The sequence below is a fragment of the Pinus tabuliformis genome, chromosome 7 (genome assembly GCF_031772625.1).
Source record: "Pinus tabuliformis cultivar Carrire ecotype Pingquan chromosome 7, CPIR1, whole genome shotgun sequence".
Classification (NCBI taxonomy): Eukaryota; Viridiplantae; Streptophyta; class Pinopsida; order Pinales; family Pinaceae; genus Pinus; species Pinus tabuliformis.
Window position 1 is genome coordinate 541,031,791 of NC_142293.1, and position 23,747 is coordinate 541,055,537.

Genomic DNA, 23,747 nt, shown 5'->3' on the forward strand with positions numbered 1-23,747 from the left:
AAACTCAATGGAAAAATAAATAAAAACAATGAACAACGAATAAAAACAGATAAAACACTAAAATAAATAGGAACAGATAAAACACTAAAATAAATAGGAATATAAATGTACATCTTGTGACAAGTACTCGCATGCCAATGAACCAATCAATTAATAATCCTTTGTGATTAATGAATAATTTGGTAATCAACTGACTGTCAAAAAAATTCATTTTTCTGTTACTCGAATCTTATCACAAAATTATATTCATCTTTCTGTTACTCGAATCTTATCACAAAATTGTATTTTCGTATTTTGAACGATTACTGTAGAAATACCCCTTTGCAGGCTAAGCTCTTCCCCTTATCTCATCATGAAATTAGTATGATTACTGTAGAAATCCCCCTTTGCAAATCCCCCTTTGCAAGTTAAGCTCTTCCCCTTATCTCATCTCATGAAATTAGTATGAAATTGGTAAAAATTTCATTGCATTGCATACTCTTTGTAGGTTATGATCTAGTGTGTCTCCCATGAAATCATCCGCATAAAATCATACAATCAAAACTGCAGATACCCTCCCATCCTTGGAATTGCAACAATGAGTCCACTGAAAATTTATTAATTCACTTCTTACACACTTAAGAGATGGACTCACTGACCACCTTCAAATTCTGCCTTTAAGTGGAGCTCTACTGCATATGTGAGCTTCACCACCTTCAAATTCTGCCTTTAAGTGGAGCTCTACTGCATATGTGAGCTTCACCGGAAAGGGAACAATGCAAACATAGAAATTCTGATTAAAAAACCATAAAATCGTACTGCAGATACCCTCCCATCCTTGGAATTACAACAATGAGTCCATTGAAAATTTAATAATTCACTTCTTACACACTTAGCAGATGGACTCACTGAACACCTTCAAATTCTGCCTTTAGGTGGAGCTCTACTGCAAATGTGGGCTTCACCGGAAAGGGTTGAAAATTTATTAATTCACTTCTTACACACTTAAGAGATGGACTCACTGACCACCTACCGGAAAGGGTTGAAAATTTATTAATTCACTTCTTACACACTTAAGAGATGGACTCACTGACCACCTTCAAATTCTGCCTTTAGGTGGAGCTCTACTGCAAATGTGAGCTTCACCGGAAAGGGAACAATGCAATCATAGAAATTCTGATAAAAAAGACTCTCTTAGAACGCTTCAGGAAAAAAAAGAGGAAAAAAAAACTCTTTTGTGGGCTTCACCGGAAAGGGTTGAAAATTTATTAATTCACTTCTTACACACTTAAGAGATGGACTCACTGACCACCTTCAAATTCTGCCTTTAGGTGGAGCTCTACTGCAAATGTGAGCTTCACCGGAAAGGGAACAATGCAATCATAGAAATTCTGATAAAAAAGACTCTCTTAGAACGCTTAAAAAAGAGGAAAAAAAAACTCTTGGAACGTTTCAGGAATAAAAAGAGAGTAAAAAAAACTCTTGGAACGTTTCAGGAATAAAAAGAGAGTAAAAAAAAAATCTTGGAACGTTTCACAATAAATTTGCTCCTGATAATATACCATCAAAACTGTGGATACCCTCCTATCCTTGGAGTTGCAACAATGAAATTGTCCATTGAAAATTTATTAATTCAATTCTTAGACTTTTCAACCGATGGACTTCAATGACCACCTTCAAATTCTGCCTTTAAGTAGAGCTCTATTGCACATGTGACCTCACGGGGAAGGGAACAATGCAGTCATAGAAATCCTGAAAAGATAAAAATATGCCTAAAAAAATCATATTTTTAGGCTTGCAATTTATTAAGATGTAATTTACACTCGGAAGCACTCGAAGGATGAAATGGGGCTGGATATATAAACCATTTCATTGACCTGTAATTGGCTTTCAAGGCATTCAATTCATTTGAAGGACGACTGGATCTCTTCTCTCAAGCACACAAACTGTCACAAAGACCAGGATCATAGCACAGATACAATAGCATGAATCATGAATGTTGTTTGTTATTCCTGCAGCAAAAAAGAGGTAGCTCAATAATCAAATAGGCAAGTAAATAATCAAACATATAAGCTGTAATCCAAAGGAAAAAAAGAAGCTGTAATCCAAAGGCAAAAAAGTTGGCCTTACGACTAGCCCAATCATTCAAGATTGAACAATGATAGTTGCACACTGACTCTCAGGGGCTACTCTCATAATGTGAAGGACGTAATGGCCACTGTAATCAAGGGAAGCCCGGACAGAAAGCTTTGATGCCAGTGGCTTGGGCAAGCATTCAAAGGAACTATACTTAAATTTGGCAAGCCTTACCTGTAGAGCTCCACTGCAAAAGTAAATTGATAGTCATTGTTACTGCCCATAATGTCAACCAATTTGACAAAGTAGCTACACTACCACCCACACCCTTGACATTAAGGGGGAGTATCTGCAGTAAGAAAGGACTATTCAAAAGAAATCATTGCAGCTATTGTTTAAATAGATGCATAAAGATACTGGTTGAACAATGGAATTAGATCAATATGAAGAAAAGATGTATGAAGAAAAGATGTAGTAACTAATTTGTGCTGAGAAGCAGTCATCTCAGGGAATATCTAAGAAGGTACATTACCTCAGATATAATCCATGGGATGGCCCAACACCAAGCGAGAATGAAGCAATATAAATCTGTAATGAAAAAAAATCAACCAATACTATTAACTATTTATCACATACAAAAGAAATCAAAATAAATCAGTGCATCTATTGTTTAAACTGTTGCATAAAGATACTGGTTGAACAATGGAATTAGATCATTCTCGCAATATAAATCTGTAATGAAAAAAATCAACCAATAATATTAACTATTTTTTATCACATACAAAAGAAATCAGTGCATCTATTGTTTAAACCGCTGCATAAAGATACTGGTTGAACAATGGAATTAGATCAATATGAAGAAAAGATGTAGTAAGTAACTTGCGCCAAGAAGCAATCATCTCACAGGGAATATCTAAGAAGGTACATTACCTCGGACATAATAATCCATGGGATGGCCCAACACCAAGCGAGAATGAAGCAATATAAATCTGTAATGAAACCATCGACCAATAATATTATAATAACCATTTATCACATACAAGATGATGGCAGCAACTACAGGCCCATCTTATACAATACACTGACAACTAGAACTCTAAAACGTACCTGCAGACTCACTAAAGCCAAAATAGTGAAAAATGTTTCATATTGAGAATCTACAGCAGAATGAGCCTGAAACAGAAGAAAATAAATTTAGCCTTCACACAGCCAAATAAGGAATTTCAGATAATATTCAAACCAAATACGGAATTTCAGATAATATTCAAACCAAATAAGAAATTTCAAATAATATTTAAATCATGATCTTATACAATACACTGACAACTGGAACTCTAAAACGTACCTGCAGACTCACTAAAACGTACCTGCAGACTCACTAAAGACAAAATAGTGAAGAATATTTCATATTTGAGAATATATATGCAGAATGAGCATGAAACAAGAAGAAAATAAATTTATTCCTCACATATCAAAAGATGCACTATTACAAATAACAACCTATGTGTTTTCAATGCCTTCTTTAACCTTTTAAAAAACTCATATTTTATGCCATGGGATGAAATCAATCAAAATCTAAGTATTGCAAAAAATTAATGGTCTCAATACCTAGTAAAGATCTCAATACCTAGTAAAGATAAGAAAGCATTACCTTTCTTTTTAATGTTCTCATTCAACCATTTAAAAGACTCCTTTTGCATGCCATATGTTGAAAAGAATTATAATCTAGGTACCGTAAAACATTGGTGGTCTTGGTACCTAGTAAAGCTAACAAAGCATTTTCTTTCTCTTCATTGCTTCCATTCAACCTTTTATAAATACTCCTATTATATGCATGTGCTGATTCATTATCTGCTTCCATTCAACCTTTTATAAATACTCTTATTATATCCATGTGTTGAAATGAATCAAAATCCAATTGGCACACAATTTTAGGATTTTATAAATATTCCTATATAAATACTCCTATTATATGCATGTGTTGAAATGAATCAAAATCTAATTGGCACACAATGTTAGTAATCCTAGTGCATGGCAAAGTGAGGAAAGCATTATATTCTTCAATTAGGTTGAATGTGTCATGTGTCGAAATGAATCAAAATCCAATTGTGTCGAAATGAATCAAAATCCAATTGGCACACAATGTTAGGATTTTATAAGTACTCCTATTATATGCATGTGCTGAAATGAATCAAAATCCAATTGGCACACAATGTTAGTAATCCTGGCAAAGTGAGGAAAGCATTATATTCTTCAATTAGGTTTCTTGGAGGGGGTTAAAATAGTTTTTGTTTAGGGGTCACTTCTAAGATACTAAGAAATTAAGAATTAATTAAATGCCCAACAAGTAGTCCAATCAAACTTTTAAATTAGAGTCACCAAACTCCGTAAAAGGTTCAAACTTGTTCGCTAGAGTAGAGTTGACTTGTTCGCTAGAGTTGACTTGACTTGTTCGCTAGAATTGACTTGAGAATGGCCATATTCCAATTTGAAAATCTCTCCTTGGACTAATCATGTGGATTGTTACTATACTCATTTGCCATGGATATGGTTTTCATACTTCATGCCAATTCTTGGATCCTATGACTTCCCATAAAAACCCAAAGAAAATTGATATGGATCCTATGACTTCCCACAAAAGCCCAAAGAAAATTGATATGGATCCTATGACTTCCCACAAAAGCCCAAAGAAAATTGATTTGACAGTTTTTATTTTAAATTGCATATTTTTAATACGATTAGTTTAACATGGAAATTACCAAATAAGTTGAAATTGAAATGAAAGAGAAGCAACAACAAACTATTCACACAACGAACACAAAAACTACCTTGGGAAAGTCATTACTTATGTTAGGTGAGTCATAAAGTGGAAGGTAAGGTACATGACTACCTTGGGAAAATCATCACTTGTGTTAGGTGAGTCATAAAGTGGAAGGTACATGACTACCTTGGAAATTGCCTGGGTGAAGGCAATAATGACGTATCATTGAATACGGTAATGAAGGCGAAATGGGTAGTTTCATTTTACATAATAGCCATTATGATCCATGTAGTCTAATTTGCAGGTTTGGTCTGTAATATGGGTGCTTGTATTTTCAAGAACCCTTCATATGATTTCCTTAGTGATTTTGGAGTTTTGGTGGAGTCCATTGAGCTTGTGAAATATTGAGTTTCATACAGAACATGTTGGATTTGGATTGCTTGAAAGGTGGTAAGCACAGTTGAAATAGTGGGAAGGGGTAGCTAGGGGAGAATTGGAAGAATAAAAAGTGAAAAATAGGAGGAAAGAGTCAGAGGTAAGGATGGTAGTAGGGGAAGGTCGTATAGTCTATCAGGCTTTGTATTACGTTAAATAATTTCTTAATTGGAAAATTTGCTTTGTATTACGCTAATAAATTTCTTAATTGGAAAATTTGTTCAAAGAAGATATATAAAGAAGATATATAAGGAGTTGTTGAACTTATGGATGCAGTTGGTCCAGGTCTTAGTGATTGAGTGTGAACCCTCTTTTTTTTATATTAATGAGGGGTTGGATAGGTTTCACTTTATAAAATGAATAGGATATTGATTCTATCATTAAGGGATCTTTATTCTTTCATTGAAACCCTAGCATCCATGTTGTGATCTAGGATCTTTACTCTTTTCATTGAAGCCCTAGCAAAAGCGAAGTTCTGTGGCAGTAATTACACTTTAATTCAATACGAGATTCTGAGGATAAGGAAGCTAGTTCCACTATGAAATGGTACCTATGATGTTGGGCACAAATCAAGATCCAAATTCTGATTCAAGCAAGTCAAAGTCCTGAAGCCTGAGGGACTGTTACAAAGGTCTGCAGAGTCTCAAACAAAGGCGAAGCTCTGGATCAATCAGTGATACAATGATGCATTGATCTCCGATCTTTTGGTTCCAATACAAATTTACTCCTCATTGAACTACTAGACTGAAGTTCATGTGCAAAGTTCTGAAAAGTATCAAGACATGTCTACAAAGAACCCATAACAACAGTGATGGGAAATCATCATTAGAGTTGATGAATAGTGATAGAAGTTTCTCCAAGAGTCAGTGATACGAATTAATTCCCGAGGTATAATATAGTGATATATGTCGTCTCTTCAAATTCAAGTGATATATATGATGCGAGCTACACAAAAAATGTGTAGTAAGAATTAATTCCAAAGGAGATGAAAAAGAAGCCAAGATGTAAAAGCTGAATTTGAAGGTTGAGATGAGCTACTAAGGAGGTCGTAACTTGATCCATTCTAATAAAACAATGTGTAATACGAATCCATGCCAAAGTCCTGAAGCCTGAGGGACTGTTACAAAGGTCTGCAGAGTCTCAAACAAAGTATGCGAAGCTCTGGATCAATCAGTGATACAATGATGCATTGATCTCCGATCTTTTGGTTCCAATACAAATTTACTCCTCATTGAACTACTAGACTGAAGTTCATGTGCAAAGTTCTGAGAAGTATCAAGACATGTCTACAAAGAACCCATAACAACAGTGATCCGAAATCATCATTAGAGTTGATGAATAGTGATAGAAGTTTCTCCAAGAGTCAGTGATACGAATTAATTCCCGAGGTATAATACAGTGATATATGTCGTCTCTTCAAATTCAAGTGATATATATGATGCGAGCTACACAAACAATGTGTAATACGAATTAATTCCAAAGGAGATCGAGAAGATGAAAAAGAAGCCAAGATGTAAAAGCTGAATTTGAAGGTTGAGATGAGCTACTAAGGAGGTCCTAACTTGATCCATTCTAATAAAACAATGTGTAATACGAATCCATTCCAAAGGAGATCGAGAAGATGAAAAAGAAGACAAGATGTAAAAGCTGCATTTGAAGGCTGAGATGAGCTACTAAGGAGGTCGTAACTTGATCCATTCGAATAAAAAAATTCCAGAATATTTTTGTCAAGAAGGAACAAGTTCTCAAGAAGTAAGCTGGGTTTTTAAATCTAGTCATGCTCATGGAGAAAATGTTCTTGTAACAAAGTAACCAAGTTTTGAGAGAAAGGGATCATCTTTATCAAGGAATCTTGTAGAAATGTAGTCATTATGGCGGCCGAAGAGGCCTAGTAGGGCTACTAGAAGAAAAAGAAAAACGACCACAGGTGCATATTTCTCAAGTGAAAACTGAGCGAAGGAATGCCACTTTCCTCAAATCTGTAAAGAAGAAACATGCCATTGGTACATTGCAGAACAGATAAGGAATGCCACTTTCCTCAAGTCTGTAAAGAAGAAACATGACATTGGTACAATGCAGAACATGAGAAACCGGATGGTCAAGTTAGAGGGATCTATGGGCACGTGTTGAAAAGCAGACTCTCTACTATAATATCAAGGATTTCTGGGCATTATAGGAAAGCCGTAAGGCCTGTTTTGGAGGGTTAAGAAGCCTAGCAGAATGCTAGTGCAAGACCACATCCTCCAGAAGAAAAATGTGCATGAGATCAGGGTCCAAGGAGAAGATCGTTGCTAGTTTGTGGCTACCCTAGATTGGGCCAAGAAACTCAGAAAGGAGCTGAGATCTGAAGGAGTCTTGGAGATCTAGCAAGATGCCGTCAAGGAGAAATGGATACAAGGAGATGTGATTTGTTAGATCTATTCCTGAAGTGAATAGGACATATTTTTGTGATCCGTCCTGAGGGTTTATTTCATGTTGCTACAGCCCCAAAGTCTGTACCACACACACTCAGATTCATGATGAAAAAGGAGGGCTGAGACCCCTAGAGACTAGATCTCATACCCTGTGACAATGCTACCACTTGTATGCTTGTCTATGCGGATGGATTTGAAGGTTAGGGTGGCTGCAATCAGAGAAGAGCAGCGTGGTTCTGAACAGAAAAGGAGTGGTCTGTACAATGAGGAATAAGAGCCCAACTTTGGGCTAGAGAAAAGATGTGTCTTGAAGGGACTAGGACAGAGGTGTATAAGCCCTATATAAAGGCAGATATAGCAAGCCATAGTTAAGGGTTTTTGAAGTGATACGTTGACTCTTAAGGGGTTGTCCCAAAGTTAGATCATCAACAAGGCAGCATATTACCTCAGTGAATGTACAGTAGAATGAGCGGTTGGGCAGCAGTTAGGGCATGTACAATAAAGAAAGTGAATGACAGTTGTTGAGCAGCCTAAGGACAGTCAATCATGGACTGTTAGTGGCAGTGAAGAATCCCTAGGAGAGGGCAGACTCAGAGCCCTAGATCTGGGTAGATCGAACAACAGTTAGTGGACCTATTGTTGGGTGGGCTGCTAGGAAAAGCCCTAAGATTCTGTCATACCTGAGGAGGCAAACAGCAGAAGTGTGGTCTGTGTATCAAGCCCTAGTTCAGTCATCTAAATGATAGATAAAGGACTTATAAGAGGGTGGATTTGTGGAACCCTAATAGGGTACAAGTTTGGTACCATTAAGAGGGCATTTGTTGAAACCCTAAAAAGACCTCAAGTACAGTGTACTATTAGGATGCAAATTTGGAGCCCTAGGAGTTGCAAGATGAGCAATGTCAATGATAAGAGGGTTGGTTGAAGAAACTACAACCATTGTTGGTCGCTGATGTAAGGGACGTATGAGTACTTCTGACACAAATTGAGGCTTGTTGATGTAAGGGACGTATGAGTACTTCTGACACAAATTGAGGCTTGTTGATGAATTCTCCCTGGTCGAGAGGGAGTGAACATGGATTTCTCCTCCCAGGTTGAGAGGGAGTGAGCATGGATTTCTCCTCTCAGATTGAGAGGGGGTATGGTTCGACAGTAGTTCTCCCTGTGTCATGTACTAGGCTAGGACTAACAACTGTAAGCTGATGTAAGGGGCGTATGAGTACTTCTGACACAAATTGAGGCTTGTTGATGAATTCTCCCTGGTCGAGAGGGAGTGAGCATGGATTTCTCCTCTCAGGTTGAGAGGGAGAATGGTTCGACAGTGGTTCTCCCCTGTGTCATGTACTAAGCTAGGACTAACAACCGTAAGTCTAGTGCATCCATCACAGATAGGGAGAATGATGATTTGAATTAGCATGGTTCTCCTTGTGTTAGGCACTATGACGGATTACAACTAATATCCCAAGTCAAGCACTATGACAAATTACAACTAATATCCTAAGTCAAGTACATGGGCATGGATAAGGAGAATGGTGGATTGAATAAGCATCTTGGACAAACATTCTTAAGTCATGTAGTGTGATGGATTAGAATGAAAATCCCAAGTCACATAGACTCGGATAAGAATGGTCCGATGGACAAACATTTCCTTGAGGAAAATGATTTGATGAAAGATATACATCGAGTATCCTAGGTGGAGTATGTACCTCGTATTGTTTTTCCACAATATTGGAATTGTTTTTCCACAATATTGGAATCTGGGATAGAATCTTAAATCGCTGACGCTACCAATCCAAGTATCACAAGAAGAGTAATTTTCATAGTAGAACAATATACAATAATAAATCTACTAGTGGACAAAATATATACAACTTTTTACAAATTTATACAACCAACCAACTTCGTTATATTAATCAAACTGATAATACAACCGTCTAAGGCTCTCGTACCCAGGATAATGGCCCTCACACATCCACTAGTATGAGATATACAACTAGGGTTTGGTGTTGGTCACTTTGACAACCAATCTACCCTGAACAAGATACATTGACCGTCTGGTTGATGTAGCGCTCTCCCTCAGCTCCTCTTGGTCGTACCTTGGAAACACTTGCCCAGTCCTTTGGCTCTCGATCTGCAGCAACACAACTCTAACTCTATCAATGAACCAACGCCATTAGGTCACTAAACTCGGCTCCAGCAACACAACTCTACCTCTATCAATGAACCAGCACCATTAGGTCACTAAACTTGGCTCCACCTGCTCTCTCGTTGATTGTTAGTCCTTCAACGCATGAACACATTGAGACTTTTGTTGAGTTGTTCACAACTCCGTTTGTGAACAACTCTCAACCACCTACTTCTGCTCCTCAGCTCTTTTGGGACTTTCTTCCCACTAGGGCCTTCCTGTGCTGCTTGATGAAAACACACTTAGGGTCGGAGGGCTTCCCACTATCACTACCAAATGTCCTTATCCAACAATGAACTTAGGGCATGGAGGACTGCCCAACTTTTGTTATAGATGTCCTTCTCTATAAAGTAAGTCTAGGGCTACTACTCCTGGTTGATCAAACCTTTGAGCTCTTCTTTTGCATCTTCTAACAATCCCTTAGTCCTTCAAGAGATTTGGTCCTTAGGGCTTGAAGCAAGCCTCTGCAATCCTCCACAAGTTGTTCTTTAGGTTGCTCCAACTCTGCCACTTCTAGCAAGACTAAAGTCCTTCTTAGGTCACTGCACTTAGGGCTCATATATGGACCACTTTCACGCTGCCCTCCATCAGTCCACAAATGTCCATACAAAACCAATTAAACATCAATGATTTCTAGCACATTGTATCGAGGCTAAAGAGGAAATCAGTGGTCAATTCGAGATGGATCTTCAAGATCAAACATGCTACAAATGGTAGCATCTAGAAGTACATGACTAGGTTTGTGGCCAGAGGGTTTTCCCAAAAGGACAAAGTGGATTATGTGGAGACATTCACTCTAGTAGCCAAGAGGGTTTTCCCAAAAGGACAAAGTGGATTATGAGGAGATATTCACTCTAGTAGCCAAATACATTTACGTCAGGGCTATTATGTCTATTGCTTTAGAGATGGGGTAGAGGATACATCATTGTTTTTTCATTCCTGGTACATAAACATGTCATTTACTTGCAATGAACCTCCTTACTCGAGATGGAACTTTATGGTTCCAACCTCGTTCACTGCATACTTGTCATCGTTACCTCCACAAACAACTCGCTTTAGAAATATGGTGGAGGATACATCATTGTTTTTCAGTTCTAGTACATATAACATGTGCTTTACTTGCAATGAACATCCTAACCTGAGTTGGAACTTCATGGCTCCAACCCCATTCACTACATACTTGTCATCATTACCTCCACAAACAACTCTTAGTCACTATTCGTCAAACTGCTAAATAGATCTCATGCCTCTTGTGACATTGTTTGATGCACCACTATCCAAGTACAAGTCAATTGATGGTGTTGGTTTATAGACAGGAGACAGAAACCACTATCCACATGTATTTTTCTTCCCCTTTCCCTATCTTGCCTTACTAGCATGGGATAGGTTCTGATCATCACCCTTTTGTTGGCCTTCTAGAGATTTCTCTCAAATCTCTTCCTAGAAAAAATCATCCCTTAATCTGTCCCAATTAGGATGATGCTCTTGTGCAAAGATGCCCTTCATGAAAAGAGTCCATAGCTTGGTGAAGCCATTAAGGATCGTCCTTACCATTTCATCATATGTCACAAGTCACGACCACCCCAACTGTTGCCAACTCATCACATACTTATGTGATCTTGGTCAGATATCTGGTCACAGTATCTGATCTAGTCATCTTGGTGTTCTTGAGTTTCACTCTTAGCAAAAAAAAATTGTTTGTGTTATCACTATGATAAAGCTTCATTAAAGCCTCCCACATCTCCCTTATTGTCCTCGAGGATGATCCTTCACTGCATCTAAGATAGTTCTCCTAGATTTCACATCCTTTTGGTTATAGGTAGCCAATTCTGCAACGTATGCAAGGTGAGTTTGGTGTTAATTGTTAGTTTTTGTAGCATCGAATGTGCTCTAGTCTCGAAGGATGATCCTTCACTGCATCTAAGATAGTTCTCCTAGATTTCACATCCTTTTGGTTATAGGTAGCCAATTCTGCAACGTATGCAAGGTGAGTTTGGTGTTAATTGTTAGTTTTTGTAGCATCGAATGTGCTCTAGTCTCGAAACTTTATGGAGAGGCTAAAATACATGAGATCTCCATAACCCAGAAATCATTTATGGAAATTCCACCTAGAAGTGTATGAATTAGATTATTAGCCAATTTTTAAATATTTACTAAGTCTAAACTTAGGGAATATGGTTAATTAATCATTGTTAACTAAGATAAAGTGATAATTCTCTAGAAACTCACATGGATCGACAAGGAATTAATCTAGGCCCTTGATTAAGTTTTAATCTTAGTCGTTGGTGCTCCAACAAAGGATTAGAAGAAGAAGTCGATGGGTAGATGGAGAATACACTTGTGGGATTCGATTTCTTTCGTAGTTCGATTTCCAGAGAGCAACAGTCGTTGTCGAAAACCAAAGAAGAACATAGAAATAGTGAGGGGCAAAGACAATGAGGTTGGAGAAAGTTTTCTAGATCCAATGAGTGCATTTGCAAAGAGGCCAAAATTTCTCCAAGAAGTTGCGCAGTGGCAGTGCAGAAGCTTCATTAGGCAATTCGATTTGCTGAGGAAGGAAGGCATTTTTAGTTCCAGAGGCCAGGCAGAGGTTCCAAAGTGTCGAAGAAGCGTTTTTGTAGCCAGGTGCAGGCAAGACAACTTGATTAACAGACGATTCAGGCAGCATGTGTGGCAGGTAGCTTCAACTTGACGTAGAGCCTACGTAGGCCCAGTTGGACGACTTGCTTTTCAGTAGCAGTCGAGTGTCAGGATTGCTCAGAGTGAGGGTAATTTCCCTCTGGATATTTTTCCCAGTATTTGCAAATTTTTGCAGGATAGCCAACATTTGATATCTAGATTATTGTACTCAAAATTTCTCATTGTTGCATAATAATAAAAACTCAGAATTTCTCACTGCTGCATAATAATAAAAACCCTCAGCTGCTACATCGATTTTCCGAAGTTGGGTTTTTGCGAGCACATTTGTCCAAAAATAATTGTCATATTTTTATGTGTTTGCTAGATTTTCTCGAGCGCTATTTTCTTCCATAGTTTATTGGTGAAAATCACAAAGTGAATTATTTGATATTTGTCATAGCAAATAAATAGTTAAATAAATTAACAATTAAGAAAATAATTTACAGTTGTTGTGATAGATGAAATTTTCACATGGTATTGGAATGCGAGTGATGAGGCGAGAAAAGCTCAGAAGCGGAGAAGGGAATTTCACTATTTAGAGGAGCAACAGGGCGAAATTCTCAGAGGTTGCGCAGTACCTAGACAGGCAGATCGAATTGTTGTGCAAGGGTTCGATTTTCAATTGTAGGTTGGCAGAAAAATTGATTTTCCCATGATAGTGATTCCAGCAATCAGAGGGAGCAGTAACAACTCAAATTTTTCACTGAGCAGATTCCTTGCGTCCACCTTGGTTGGACGCAGAGGGTTTTGTAGCAGCAAAATCTATGTCAGGTGGAAAGAGAAAAGCACACACAATAAAGGGAAAATTTCTCTCAGGGGTTTCGAGTTTCAGAGACCTGATTTTTCAGTTGCAGATTGGTAGTTGCCATGAGCAAAATTTCTCACTCCAGAAGGGAGTGCAAATAGCAGATTCAACAACCGAGCAGATGAAAGAGGGAGATTTTCGTCCCAATTTTTTAGATTCGCAAATTTTGCAGCGTTGCAAATATGGTCATACAAGATTTCCAGATGAGGTCGTACAAATTAGCTAGAATGGGGATCTGGGTAGCGGATCGACTTCCAGTTGTTGCAGACAAGTGTTGAAAGAAGTGTGAGTTGTCTAGTGCAAGTTGCAAAGCGAAGAAAGGCTCAGTAAGGGACAAGGCTCAAAAGGAGGTAATAGGGCACTAGATCCAAGTGGAGGAGGAGTATGAGGCTCCAATGTGCGAGATGGCCAGGGTCCAACAAAGTTGCAACAAGGAGATCAGTTCGATCAGTTCCAAATTGTAACAGCGGGACCATTACCTTTGCTATAAGAGCCCACGGTATCATAGTAGCAGACTTAGTGTCAGTAGGGGTTGTCAATAATTTAGATGACAATTGCAAATCTAGTTGCAATCAGTACATGTAAGAGAGTTTCAAAGCTAAATGCTGTGACACAGGTAGTGCGAATTGCCCAGTTGCAATATGCAGGTGTAGTTCCAGCCAAAAGATTCCAGCGCAGAGCTACGCAATCCAATTCCAATGTAGAAGGACAGTTTAAGTTGCAAGGAGGTAGCAGAGAGATTTCCCATAAGGAGATCGACACTCAAAAGGAGACTAGTTTAAGAGGAAGCAACCCTATGGAAGCTAGTACTTCAGGATATGGGGAGATCAGACTCATTATTACAGTAGTTACATCAGCAGTGCAGAAGCAGCAGCAGAGCAGTAGCAGCAACAACAGTTTGAGTAGATCAGATTTGGCTATGATGGCAGCCATACCTCTAGGAGAGAGGTGGGGCGACTTATTAGAGCTGTAGTCCCAGCGATTGCATAGATATAATAGTTTCCATTGAGGAGTCCACCTCATGGATCATCACCTAGCTATGGGGGCCCATAGTATTCAGTAGCAGGATGGATCAGTGTTAGAGATGCAATCAAATTCCAAAGTGACAGTTGCAGACTAGTAGCAGTCGGGTGCTGGGGAGCGCAACGCAGAGTTGGCAACAGAGCAAGTGGCTCAGTACAGAGTCAACAACAATGCAAATTCTTCAGTGACAATGCAGAGGCTAGAAGCAGTCAGATGCTCAGGAGACAGATGCATCATACTGAACACAATTGATTCAGTATTTAGGATGCTTCTTAGTTGTAGTAGTTGTGGTTGCAACAACAATAGATGATTTTTCAGGGGGTTTCGAGTTTCAGAGACCTGATTTTTCAGTTGCAGATTGGCAGTTGCCATGAGAAAAATTCCTCACTCCAGAAGGGGGTGCAAATAGTAGATTCAATAGCTGAGAAGGTGAAAGAGGGAGATTTCCGTCCCAATTTTTTTAGATTCGCAAATTTTGCAGCTTTGTAGAGATGGTCATACAAGATTTCTAGATGAGGTCGTACAAATTAGCTAGAATGGGGATCTGGGCACCGGATCAACTTCCAGCTGTCGAAGACAGGTGTTGAAGGAAGTGTGAGTTGTCTAGTGCGAGTTGCAAAGCAAAGAAAGGCTCAGTAAGGGACAAGGCTCAAAAGGAGGTAATAGGGCACTAGATCCAAGTGGAGGAGGAGTATGAGGCTCCAATGTGCGAGATGGCCAGGGTCCAACACAGTTGCAACAAGGAGATCAGTTTGATCAATTCCAAATTGTAACAACGGGACCATTACCTTTGCTATAGGAGCCCACAGTATCATAGTAGCAGACTTAGGGTCAGCAGGCATTGTTAATAATTTAGAAGACAGTTGCAAATCTAGTTGCAATCAGTACACGTAAGACAATTGCAAAGCTAGATGCAATGACACAAGTAGTGCGAATTGCCCAGTTGCAATATGTAGGTGCAGCTAGAAGATTCCCAGCGCAGAGCTACGCAATCCAGTTCCAATGTAGGAGGATAGTGTAAGTTGCAAGGAGGGAGCAAAGAGATTTCCCATAAGGAGATTGACACTCAAAAGGAGACTAGTTTTAGAGGGAGAAACCCTATGGAAGCTAGTACTTCAGGATTCGGGGAAATCAAACTCATTATTACAGTAGTTGCATCAACATTGCAGAAGCAACAACAAAGCAGTAGCAACAACAATAGTATGAGTAGATCAGATTTGGCTATGATGGCAGTGATACCTCTAGGAGAGGTGGGGCGACTTATTAGAGATGTAGTCCCAAAGATTGCAGAGATAGAACAGTGTCCATTGAGGAGTCCACCTCATGGATCATCACCTAGCTACGGGGGCCCATAGTATTCAGTAGCAGGATGGATCAGTGTCAGAGATGCAATCAAATTCTGGAGTGACAGTTGTAGACTAGTAGCAGTCAAGTGCTGGGGAGCGCAATGCAGAGTTGGCAACAGAGAAGGTGGCTCAATACAGAGTCAACAACAGTGCAAATTCTTCAGTGACAATGCAAAGGTTAGAAGCAGTCAGATGCTCAGGAGACAGATGCACCATACTGAACACAATTGGTTTGGTATTTAGGATGCTTCTTAGTTGTAGTAGTTGTGGTTGCAACAACAACAGATGAGATGGAATTAATATGCAGATGTAGAGTTGGGAGCAGTACAAGATGTACAGTGCAGTGTCAACAGCATCACAGATGCAGCAGTTTGGACAGCGCAGTGACTAAGGGAACAACGCGGTGAATGAGGAAGCAACACTGTGACTGAGGGAGCAACGTAGTCATTTCCAGGAAAGTTTCCTATCAGACATCAACACCATTATAGAGGGTGGTACAGAGACAGGTGTTGTGGCAGGGTGTGCAACAGTAAACACAGTCCTCACTAAGAGGGAGTATTAGTTTTTGTAGCATCGAATGTGTGCTAGTCTCGAAATTTTGTGGAGACGCTAAAACACATGAGATCTCCATAACCCAGAAATCGTTTATGGAAATTCCACCTAGAGGTGTCTCAATTAGATTATTAGCCAATTTTTAAAAATTTCCTAAGTCTAAACTTAGGGAATATGGTCAATTAATCAATATTAATTGAGATAAGGTGAGAATTCTCTATAAACTCACATGGATTGACAAGGAATTAATTTGGGCCCTTGATTAAGTTTTAACTTTGATCGTTGGTGCTCCAACAAAGGATTATAAGAAGAAGTCGATGGGTAGATGGAGAATACACTTGTGGGATTCGATTTCTTTGGCAGTTTGAATTCCAAAGAGCAACAACATTTGCCAGAAAGCCAAAGAAGAACGCAAAAACAGTGAGGGGCAGAGACAGTGAGGCTGGAGGAAGTTTCCCAGATCCAGCAAGTGCATTTGCAGAGAGGTCGAAATTTCTCGAGGACGCTGAGCAGAGGCAATGCAAAAGCTTCATTGGGCAGTTCGATCTGCTAAGGAAGGATAAAGTTTTCAGTTCCAGAGGCCAGACAGAGGTTCCGGAGGATCAAAGAAGCGTTTTCCCAGCCAGCAGCAAGAAAGACGGCTTGATTAGCAGAAAATTCGGGCAACACGTTTGGTAGGCAACTTCAGCTTGACACAGAATCTGAGCAGACCTAGTTGGACGACTTGCTTTTCAGTAGCAGTGGAGTATCGAGATTGCTCGGAGTGAGGGTAATTTCCCTCTAGATATTTTTGCTAGCATTTTCTCTACAGGATAGCTAGCATTCAGCATCCATATTATTGTACTCGGAATTTCCCACTGCTGCATAATAATAAAAACCCTCAGTTGCTGCACCGGTTTTCCCAAGTTGGGTTTTTCCAGGGACATTTGTCCAAAAATAATTGTCATATTTTTGTGTGTTGGATTTTCTCAATTTCCAACGATATTTTCTTCCACAGTTTATTGGTGAAAATCACAGTGTGAATTATTTGATATTTGTCGTAGCAGATAAATTGTTAAATAAACTAAAAATTAGGAAAATAATTTCCTGTTGTTGTGATAGATGAAATTTTCACATTAGCAAACTCCCATATGCCATTCTCGAGAATCAGTGAAACCCTCACCTTTCAGGGAGTGAAGTTAGATGCACCCTCCAACCTATCCTCAAACCTCAAACTAGTTGGGCTCCAAATCAGAAATGTTACTGAAAAATTTTGCTGCTAGAAATTTAGATCTGTACACTACGATTAATATGTGGCTCCCATACGAACTGTATGGCTACAACTTCTCCTTTGTCGACTTCCTACATTGTTGTCACCATTGCTCCAGCCCACCAACTTGTATGGTATCCCTCTAAGAGGTGACCACCTATTACTGCTCATTGTTCTACAATCTAGCATCACACTTATGCAACTCTCCACCCTTGTATAGACCTTGTATAATCTCTCCACTGTTCTCAGCGATACCTCTAGGAATTTTGTCAATCTATGGTTTGATTGCTAGATTCCTCTGCAATGCAACTCTACTTGTTGGAATGACTACATTTTGACCACTTTGCAGCACCAAATGGATTGAATAATCACAACTCTCTTGTCGGCTAACAATTCTATCCCTGACCTTGCTGGATTTGACAACGACTTGTCTTTCCCTCTTGGCTTCATGATTGTTGTCTTCGACAACTGGTTTTCTTTGCCCCATACATCCCCGACAACAACTCGGTGATGGCTATAGGCTTCTTTAACAACCCTCTACTTCCTTGGTTACAAAGCCTATTAGAGCTAGCCTACCTTGCAACTATCGACTACTATTTTGGTTGTTAGTTCAACTAGCGACTGTATGCTACACTTGCATCCCAACTGACCTCTACCTCTGCTACTCCCAATTCGACCTTTGTGATTACCACGTCCCTTATGGTCCCGGCTCACACCATGCTACTACCAATTCGACCTCTCTGATTACCACGTCCCTTGTGGTCTTGACTCACACCATTCTAGTAGCACATGCTAATACATGAAGGGAGAAGTGAGAGCCCAGAGGATTCTTATAGAATCTATAAAAGACTCTCTAATCCCATATGTATCAAAGTTGGAAACAACAAAAGCTATATATGAAAAATTGGTAGAGTTGTTTTCGATAAGTACTGCGGGAGAAGTAACTTCTCTAAGGCAAGAACTCTACAAACTAAAGATATAAAAGGAAGATGGAATAGCCTCATACTTTATGAGGATATCAGAAATTCGGGATCAACTACAAGAATTAGGAGAAGTAATGTCTGATAGTGAGATGACCACAGTGGTGTTGAATGCACTACCGGAAGAATGGGGTAACTTCACTTCAAGTTTAATGGGAAGAAAGACACTACTCCATTTCAAGATCTATGGTCACTCTGTAAGATCGAAGAAACGAGGCTGAAGACAAAGCTTGATGTTGGACCAAGTGAGCAAAATCAAGCATATGCTGCTACAACAAGAAGGAAAGGAAATTATGGAAGGTTTGGTCCTCAAAAGGAAAGGAGGAACATGGACAAAGTAATATGCTATGGATGTCAAGAACTCAGGCACTATAAAAGAGATTGCCCTAAACGTGGTAAGGATAATAGAAATAGGGAAGAAGCCCACATCACCGAAGAAGTGAAAGAACCTGAGTCTAAGAAGTCAAAGAATGAAGAAGTAAAAGATCTCTATTATGACTAAGATGATCTTCCTCACTAGAAGGTACTTTTCACTTGTAACTTATAGATAGGATAGAATACATTAACGTAGCATCATGATGGAAGCATTGGAAGTAAGAGTTCGTGACATGGTAGGAAGAAAGTATGTCTGGGATAAATCTTATTGTTTACAATAGAATAGGAAGCTCTTGGGAAACCTTAGTGATATGTATAAAAAGAAATGAATGTCATCATAGACAAGAGTCATCGTACAGAATCTATAAAGAAAAACATCTGTGATATGTATAAAAAGAAATGAATGTCATCATAGACAAGAGTCATCGCACAGAATCTATAAAGAAAAACATCTGTCGGGTTAGAATATGAAGCATCCTCGGGTCTCTAATGGAATTCTCATTGGAGGATTCACTAATCAAGAATTCCATCTCATGGGATTCAAGGAATGAAGGTATGATGACATCACAGGAAGAGCAAGATGAATTTCCCTCATTCAAATGAAGCTGCTACAGGAGTTTGAATGACTGAAAGGAAGATGAGGTATGTATGCTTACACAGATTATGGTAGAAGCCATATGGTTGCAGATAATATAGATCACTATGGTCAAAGAAAAGAAAAGGATCTCCTCCTCCGAAAGTTTGCAGCAAAGCATAAGTCACACCAGATGAAATCAACATAATATGTTCTCATATGAATCATGAGGAAACTGACTACAATCAGGAACTAAGATTGGAAGCTCCTGGGAATAAAGTGTGAAGAGATAGGAAGAGATCGTGATAATATGCAATGAAGATAGAAGGCATTCAACATCCGAAGTCCAAGAATATTTGACTAGAAGATCTCCCGAAATGATGTGAAGATTCTGATGAAAGTCGAAAAAGATAGAGACCCTTGACAATGAATATCAGTGGGAGATGTGTCAATCTACATGCAAGATGTTGATACTTAAGGGAAGATGTCATGGTAAAGGTAACCTTGATTTGATATGTTCGTTGATTATTTTTTAACTAATCTCTGGATGAGCTTATGTAGGTAGACCATATAGAAGGATGTAATGTCCTTCCGAAAATTATGGCATGAAAGCAAAATAACATGAAGCAACGACAGATGAAAGATATGATGGATCACTTTTTGATGAGTTGAAGTCACTGATGAGTTGAAGACATGACTAACTCATGAATAAAAGTGATGAATGAACTATGCCCTATGTAGAAGTCCCCAAAGTTGAAGACTCCTTAACAAAGAAGAAATTCATGACATTAAAGGAAGGAGCTCTTCAAACAGTTGGTTGTTCCAGGATCTCCACAAGAGAAGCTACGGAAAGCCCCTAGTTAAGAGAGAGCATGATAAAGAAGTTTCTTCTGTTTCTTACAGAGAAGAACTTGGAAATTCCTAAGCAGGAAGCTTAGGTACATTCCTTTGTGATGGAATGAGTACATTCCTTTAATGGAATATATCCTCCTGATTTTAAAAGGAGAGAAATAGACATGTTGTTCTATTCTTCACCTGGGAAGGCAAATGGAGGATTGTGTAATCATTTGGCATCTAATACTCTTTGAGGAGGAGATAGGACCTCCAACAGTAAGAGTAGTCATGGAGGACCGATATTCTTTGAGGACTGGGGAGTCCAAGATAAGAATAGTCCTCATGGAGCATACCCTGAGAGAACCCAGGTGGGGTATGTTCAAGGAGAGACAATGATGAGTATGCCTATAAATCGTTGGTCTCACCAGCATTGTGCTCTGATCTTGTGGAGAGATAGAGTTGTTAGTCAAGGCCTTGCTATATGACAATGTTGGTTGGTATGATGCTATAACAAATGAGTTACAAATCCGAATTCTTCTTAAGAGATTCTTCAGATTGAGAAAGTCCAAGGTACCATTATGAATACCTCCTTAGTTAAGAGGGAGTGTTAAAAAGTGAGAACCGGGTGGGGTATGTTCTGGGAGAGACAATGATGAGTATGCCTATAAATCATTGGTCTCACCAGTGTTGTGATCTGATCTTGTGGAGAGATAGAGTTGTTAGTCAAGGCCTTGCTATATGACAATGTTGGTTGGTATGATGCTATAACAAATGAGTTACAAATCAAATTCTTCTTAAGAGATTCTTCAGATTGAGAAAGTCCAAGGTACCATTATCAATACCTCCTTAGTTAAGAGGGAGTGTTGAAAAGTGTAACTAGGTTCGGTCTTCATAATGACAAGTAAATATGATTTTATGTAATAAGATGTAAATGAAGGAAAAATGAAATTATTTTATTGACTTGCTTCATGGGTTTCATGAGCAAGGATTTTGTTTTTGAGTTAAGACTAGGATTTTGTTTTTGAGTCAAGACTCCAATTGAGAGTCTTTAGGGTTTATTTGTCATCTAGTCATAAAATGTAAGAGTCATTATTGCGTAAATGAAGTCATGTTACACTTTGTAAAAGGTCAATATTATCTATGTAAAATATCCTCCAAGAACTTGTCACCAAACCTCTTCAATTCGACCTACAAACTATGAGAAAGTTGTTAGATCAAGTCGACCTAAAGGGAAACGAAGGAGGGGTATATATAGCCTAAGTCCTCCATTTGAAGACAAGAACTCAACTCACTTGAGACAAGAAGTGCAAAAGAAGGAAGGGAAGCAGCAATGCGAAGAAGGAAGAGAAGGAAAAGTGTGAAGAAAGAAAGGGGATTCTTTTGGGTAATATGAAATTAGGGTTTCTTCTGGGACAACGAAATTTCTTCCGGGAAATAGAATCTTCTGGGACAATGAAATCTTCTAGCCAGCAGAATCTTCTGGGGCAGTGCAAAGTCTGGGCAACAGAATCTTGTCGGAAGTGTGAAGTTAGGGCAGCTAGAGAAAGACCCTTCTAGGAGGTCAAAGTAAAGACCTAGAGACCGAGATTCTCTAGGGAAGTCGAGGAGGAGCAATAATAAGGTTAGAGACAAAGTTTCTCTAGAAGCTGAGGAATGCAATGTGAAAAAAGCAAAACGAAGAGGCAAAGTATCAAGGTTGGTGACAAGGTTCTTGGAAGGATACTAGAGTCAAGGGTATGTGTCATGGTCTTGGTACTTATCAATTGAAGATCTAAGAAGAAGAATTTTGATCAGGTTTTCCTCTCAAGAGGTGAGAGGTTTTGGCCCTGGCTGGAGAAGCCTATATACTATCACTTGTCTCTTTTATTATTGCATATTGGTAATTGTCTTGATGAAAGAACACATTAATAAGCTAACAAAGAATTGAATATAAGATTAAGAAGAAAAGAGCATCACAAGCAATTATCAAGAAGATAAATTGTTATTCATTGAATGCCCTATATTTCTCAACAAAAATTAGATCTCACCTCACTTGAGATCGACAACTGAGATTCATCTAATTCACTATTGCAGAGAACCTTTGCATTTCATTAAATTAAAATCACCTTATCTTATGAAAGAAATTACTGTAATTACTAAGGTATAAGGGTGTATTATGGTGGCTTCTACACACCCAAACACTTAGGCCTATGCAGAAGTATTTCCTAAGCTACAAACATCAACAAGGAAGAGATCGCTCTAGGTTAGGGGTCTTTCCCAAGCCACAAACATCAACAAGGAAGATATCACTCTATGTTAGAGGTCTTGGTGCATTCATGAAGGATATGCTCCACCTTTGTTTCCTCATATTGACTTTATAAGGGTGTATTATGGTGGCTTCTACACACCCAAACACTTAGGCCTATGCAGAAGTACTTTCCTAAGCTACAAACATCAACAAGGAAGAGATCGCTCTAGGTTAGGGGTCTTTCCCAAGCCACAAACATCAACAAGGAAGATATCACTCTATGTTAGAAGTCTTGGTGCATTCATGAAGGATATGCTCCACCTATGTTTCCTCATATTGACTTTATCCAGGGCATTGTTCTTGAACCAAAAACCACATCAACATTTTGGGATAGTCCCATGTCAAACTTTGTAAGAGAAGTTTTCTTAACACAAGATATGAATCAAATTGGGCCTTTCTTCTTTTTTTAAAAGCATTGAGGCAATCCTTTTCCATAAGAAAATTTCCAAGAAAAAGTTGATACCAACGACAATTACGAATGGGACTACAAGTATGGCAACTTATTTGAAAGGTTGATTCAAAATTGAACTCCGATTAAAAATAAGAATAACAAAAAAAAAGTATAACAAGTTCAAGAAAGCCAACCTATGTAGGACAAATACCTATCTAAGCCAATCGACCCTATTTATATAGTCATAATTTAGGGGTTTGGCCCTAAAGTGATGTTAACAAACATAGTATAAAAAGGAGGAAGGGTTCTCTTATAAATGCATTCATGTAGGTTTGCCTACCTCTGAGTTTGAAAGGGGCATTGGATTCGTAAATCATTTATACAATACATGGCATTCTTCTTCTTCTTGATAGAAGCCTTTTTTGTGGTTCCTAGTTCAAATTTTAGTGTTGTTTTGGGTGTCATACTTACTATTCACAAACTTACAATCTGTCTCACCTTCAAACAACGAAAGCATGTCCCTATAATTACACACAGAGCTCAAGGGAGTTGGTTTTAGTAGCCAGAGTAAAAATTTGGAATTCTTTTCAACACCAATATGCCACTATTTAGTGTTGTAGACCTATCATTGTGGTTTTGGAACATTTCTCCTCCAATTCAACCTTTTTGTTCATGCATCACCACAATGCAAGTCTTGGGCCGTTAAGGAATTGGAATCAACAAAATTAACATAGTAAGGAAACCATAAGAGGATTATGGTATCACAAAAGTCAAGATATTGAGATATGTCATAGTTGATAGT

The 23,747-nt window shown here is 38.7% G+C and overlaps 1 protein-coding gene across 7 annotated transcripts in view; it reads right to left on the reverse strand.

Moving 5' to 3' along the window:
- Nucleotides 1-1,732: 1,732 nt before the first annotated feature.
- Nucleotides 1,733-23,747, reverse strand: part of LOC149248456 (sugar transporter ERD6-like 6) — a 28,359-nt gene continuing 6,344 nt past the window's right edge. For 6 of the 7 annotated variants that reach the window (XM_089458448.1, XM_089458450.1, XM_089458449.1 and 3 more), the window contains 5 exons: nucleotides 3,163-3,228; nucleotides 2,986-3,044; nucleotides 2,588-2,643; nucleotides 2,290-2,404; nucleotides 1,733-1,991 (listed from right to left, as the gene is read on the reverse strand). In XM_089458448.1, coding sequence (XP_089314574.1) covers nucleotides 1,879-1,991; nucleotides 2,290-2,404; nucleotides 2,588-2,643; nucleotides 2,986-3,004 — 303 coding nt within the window. In that variant the 5' untranslated portion in view covers nucleotides 3,005-3,044; nucleotides 3,163-3,228 and the 3' untranslated portion in view covers nucleotides 1,733-1,878. The remainder of the gene's footprint in view (nucleotides 1,992-2,289; nucleotides 2,405-2,587; nucleotides 2,644-2,985; nucleotides 3,045-3,162; nucleotides 3,229-23,747) is intronic. The other variant, XM_089458451.1, reaches the window with a different exon arrangement.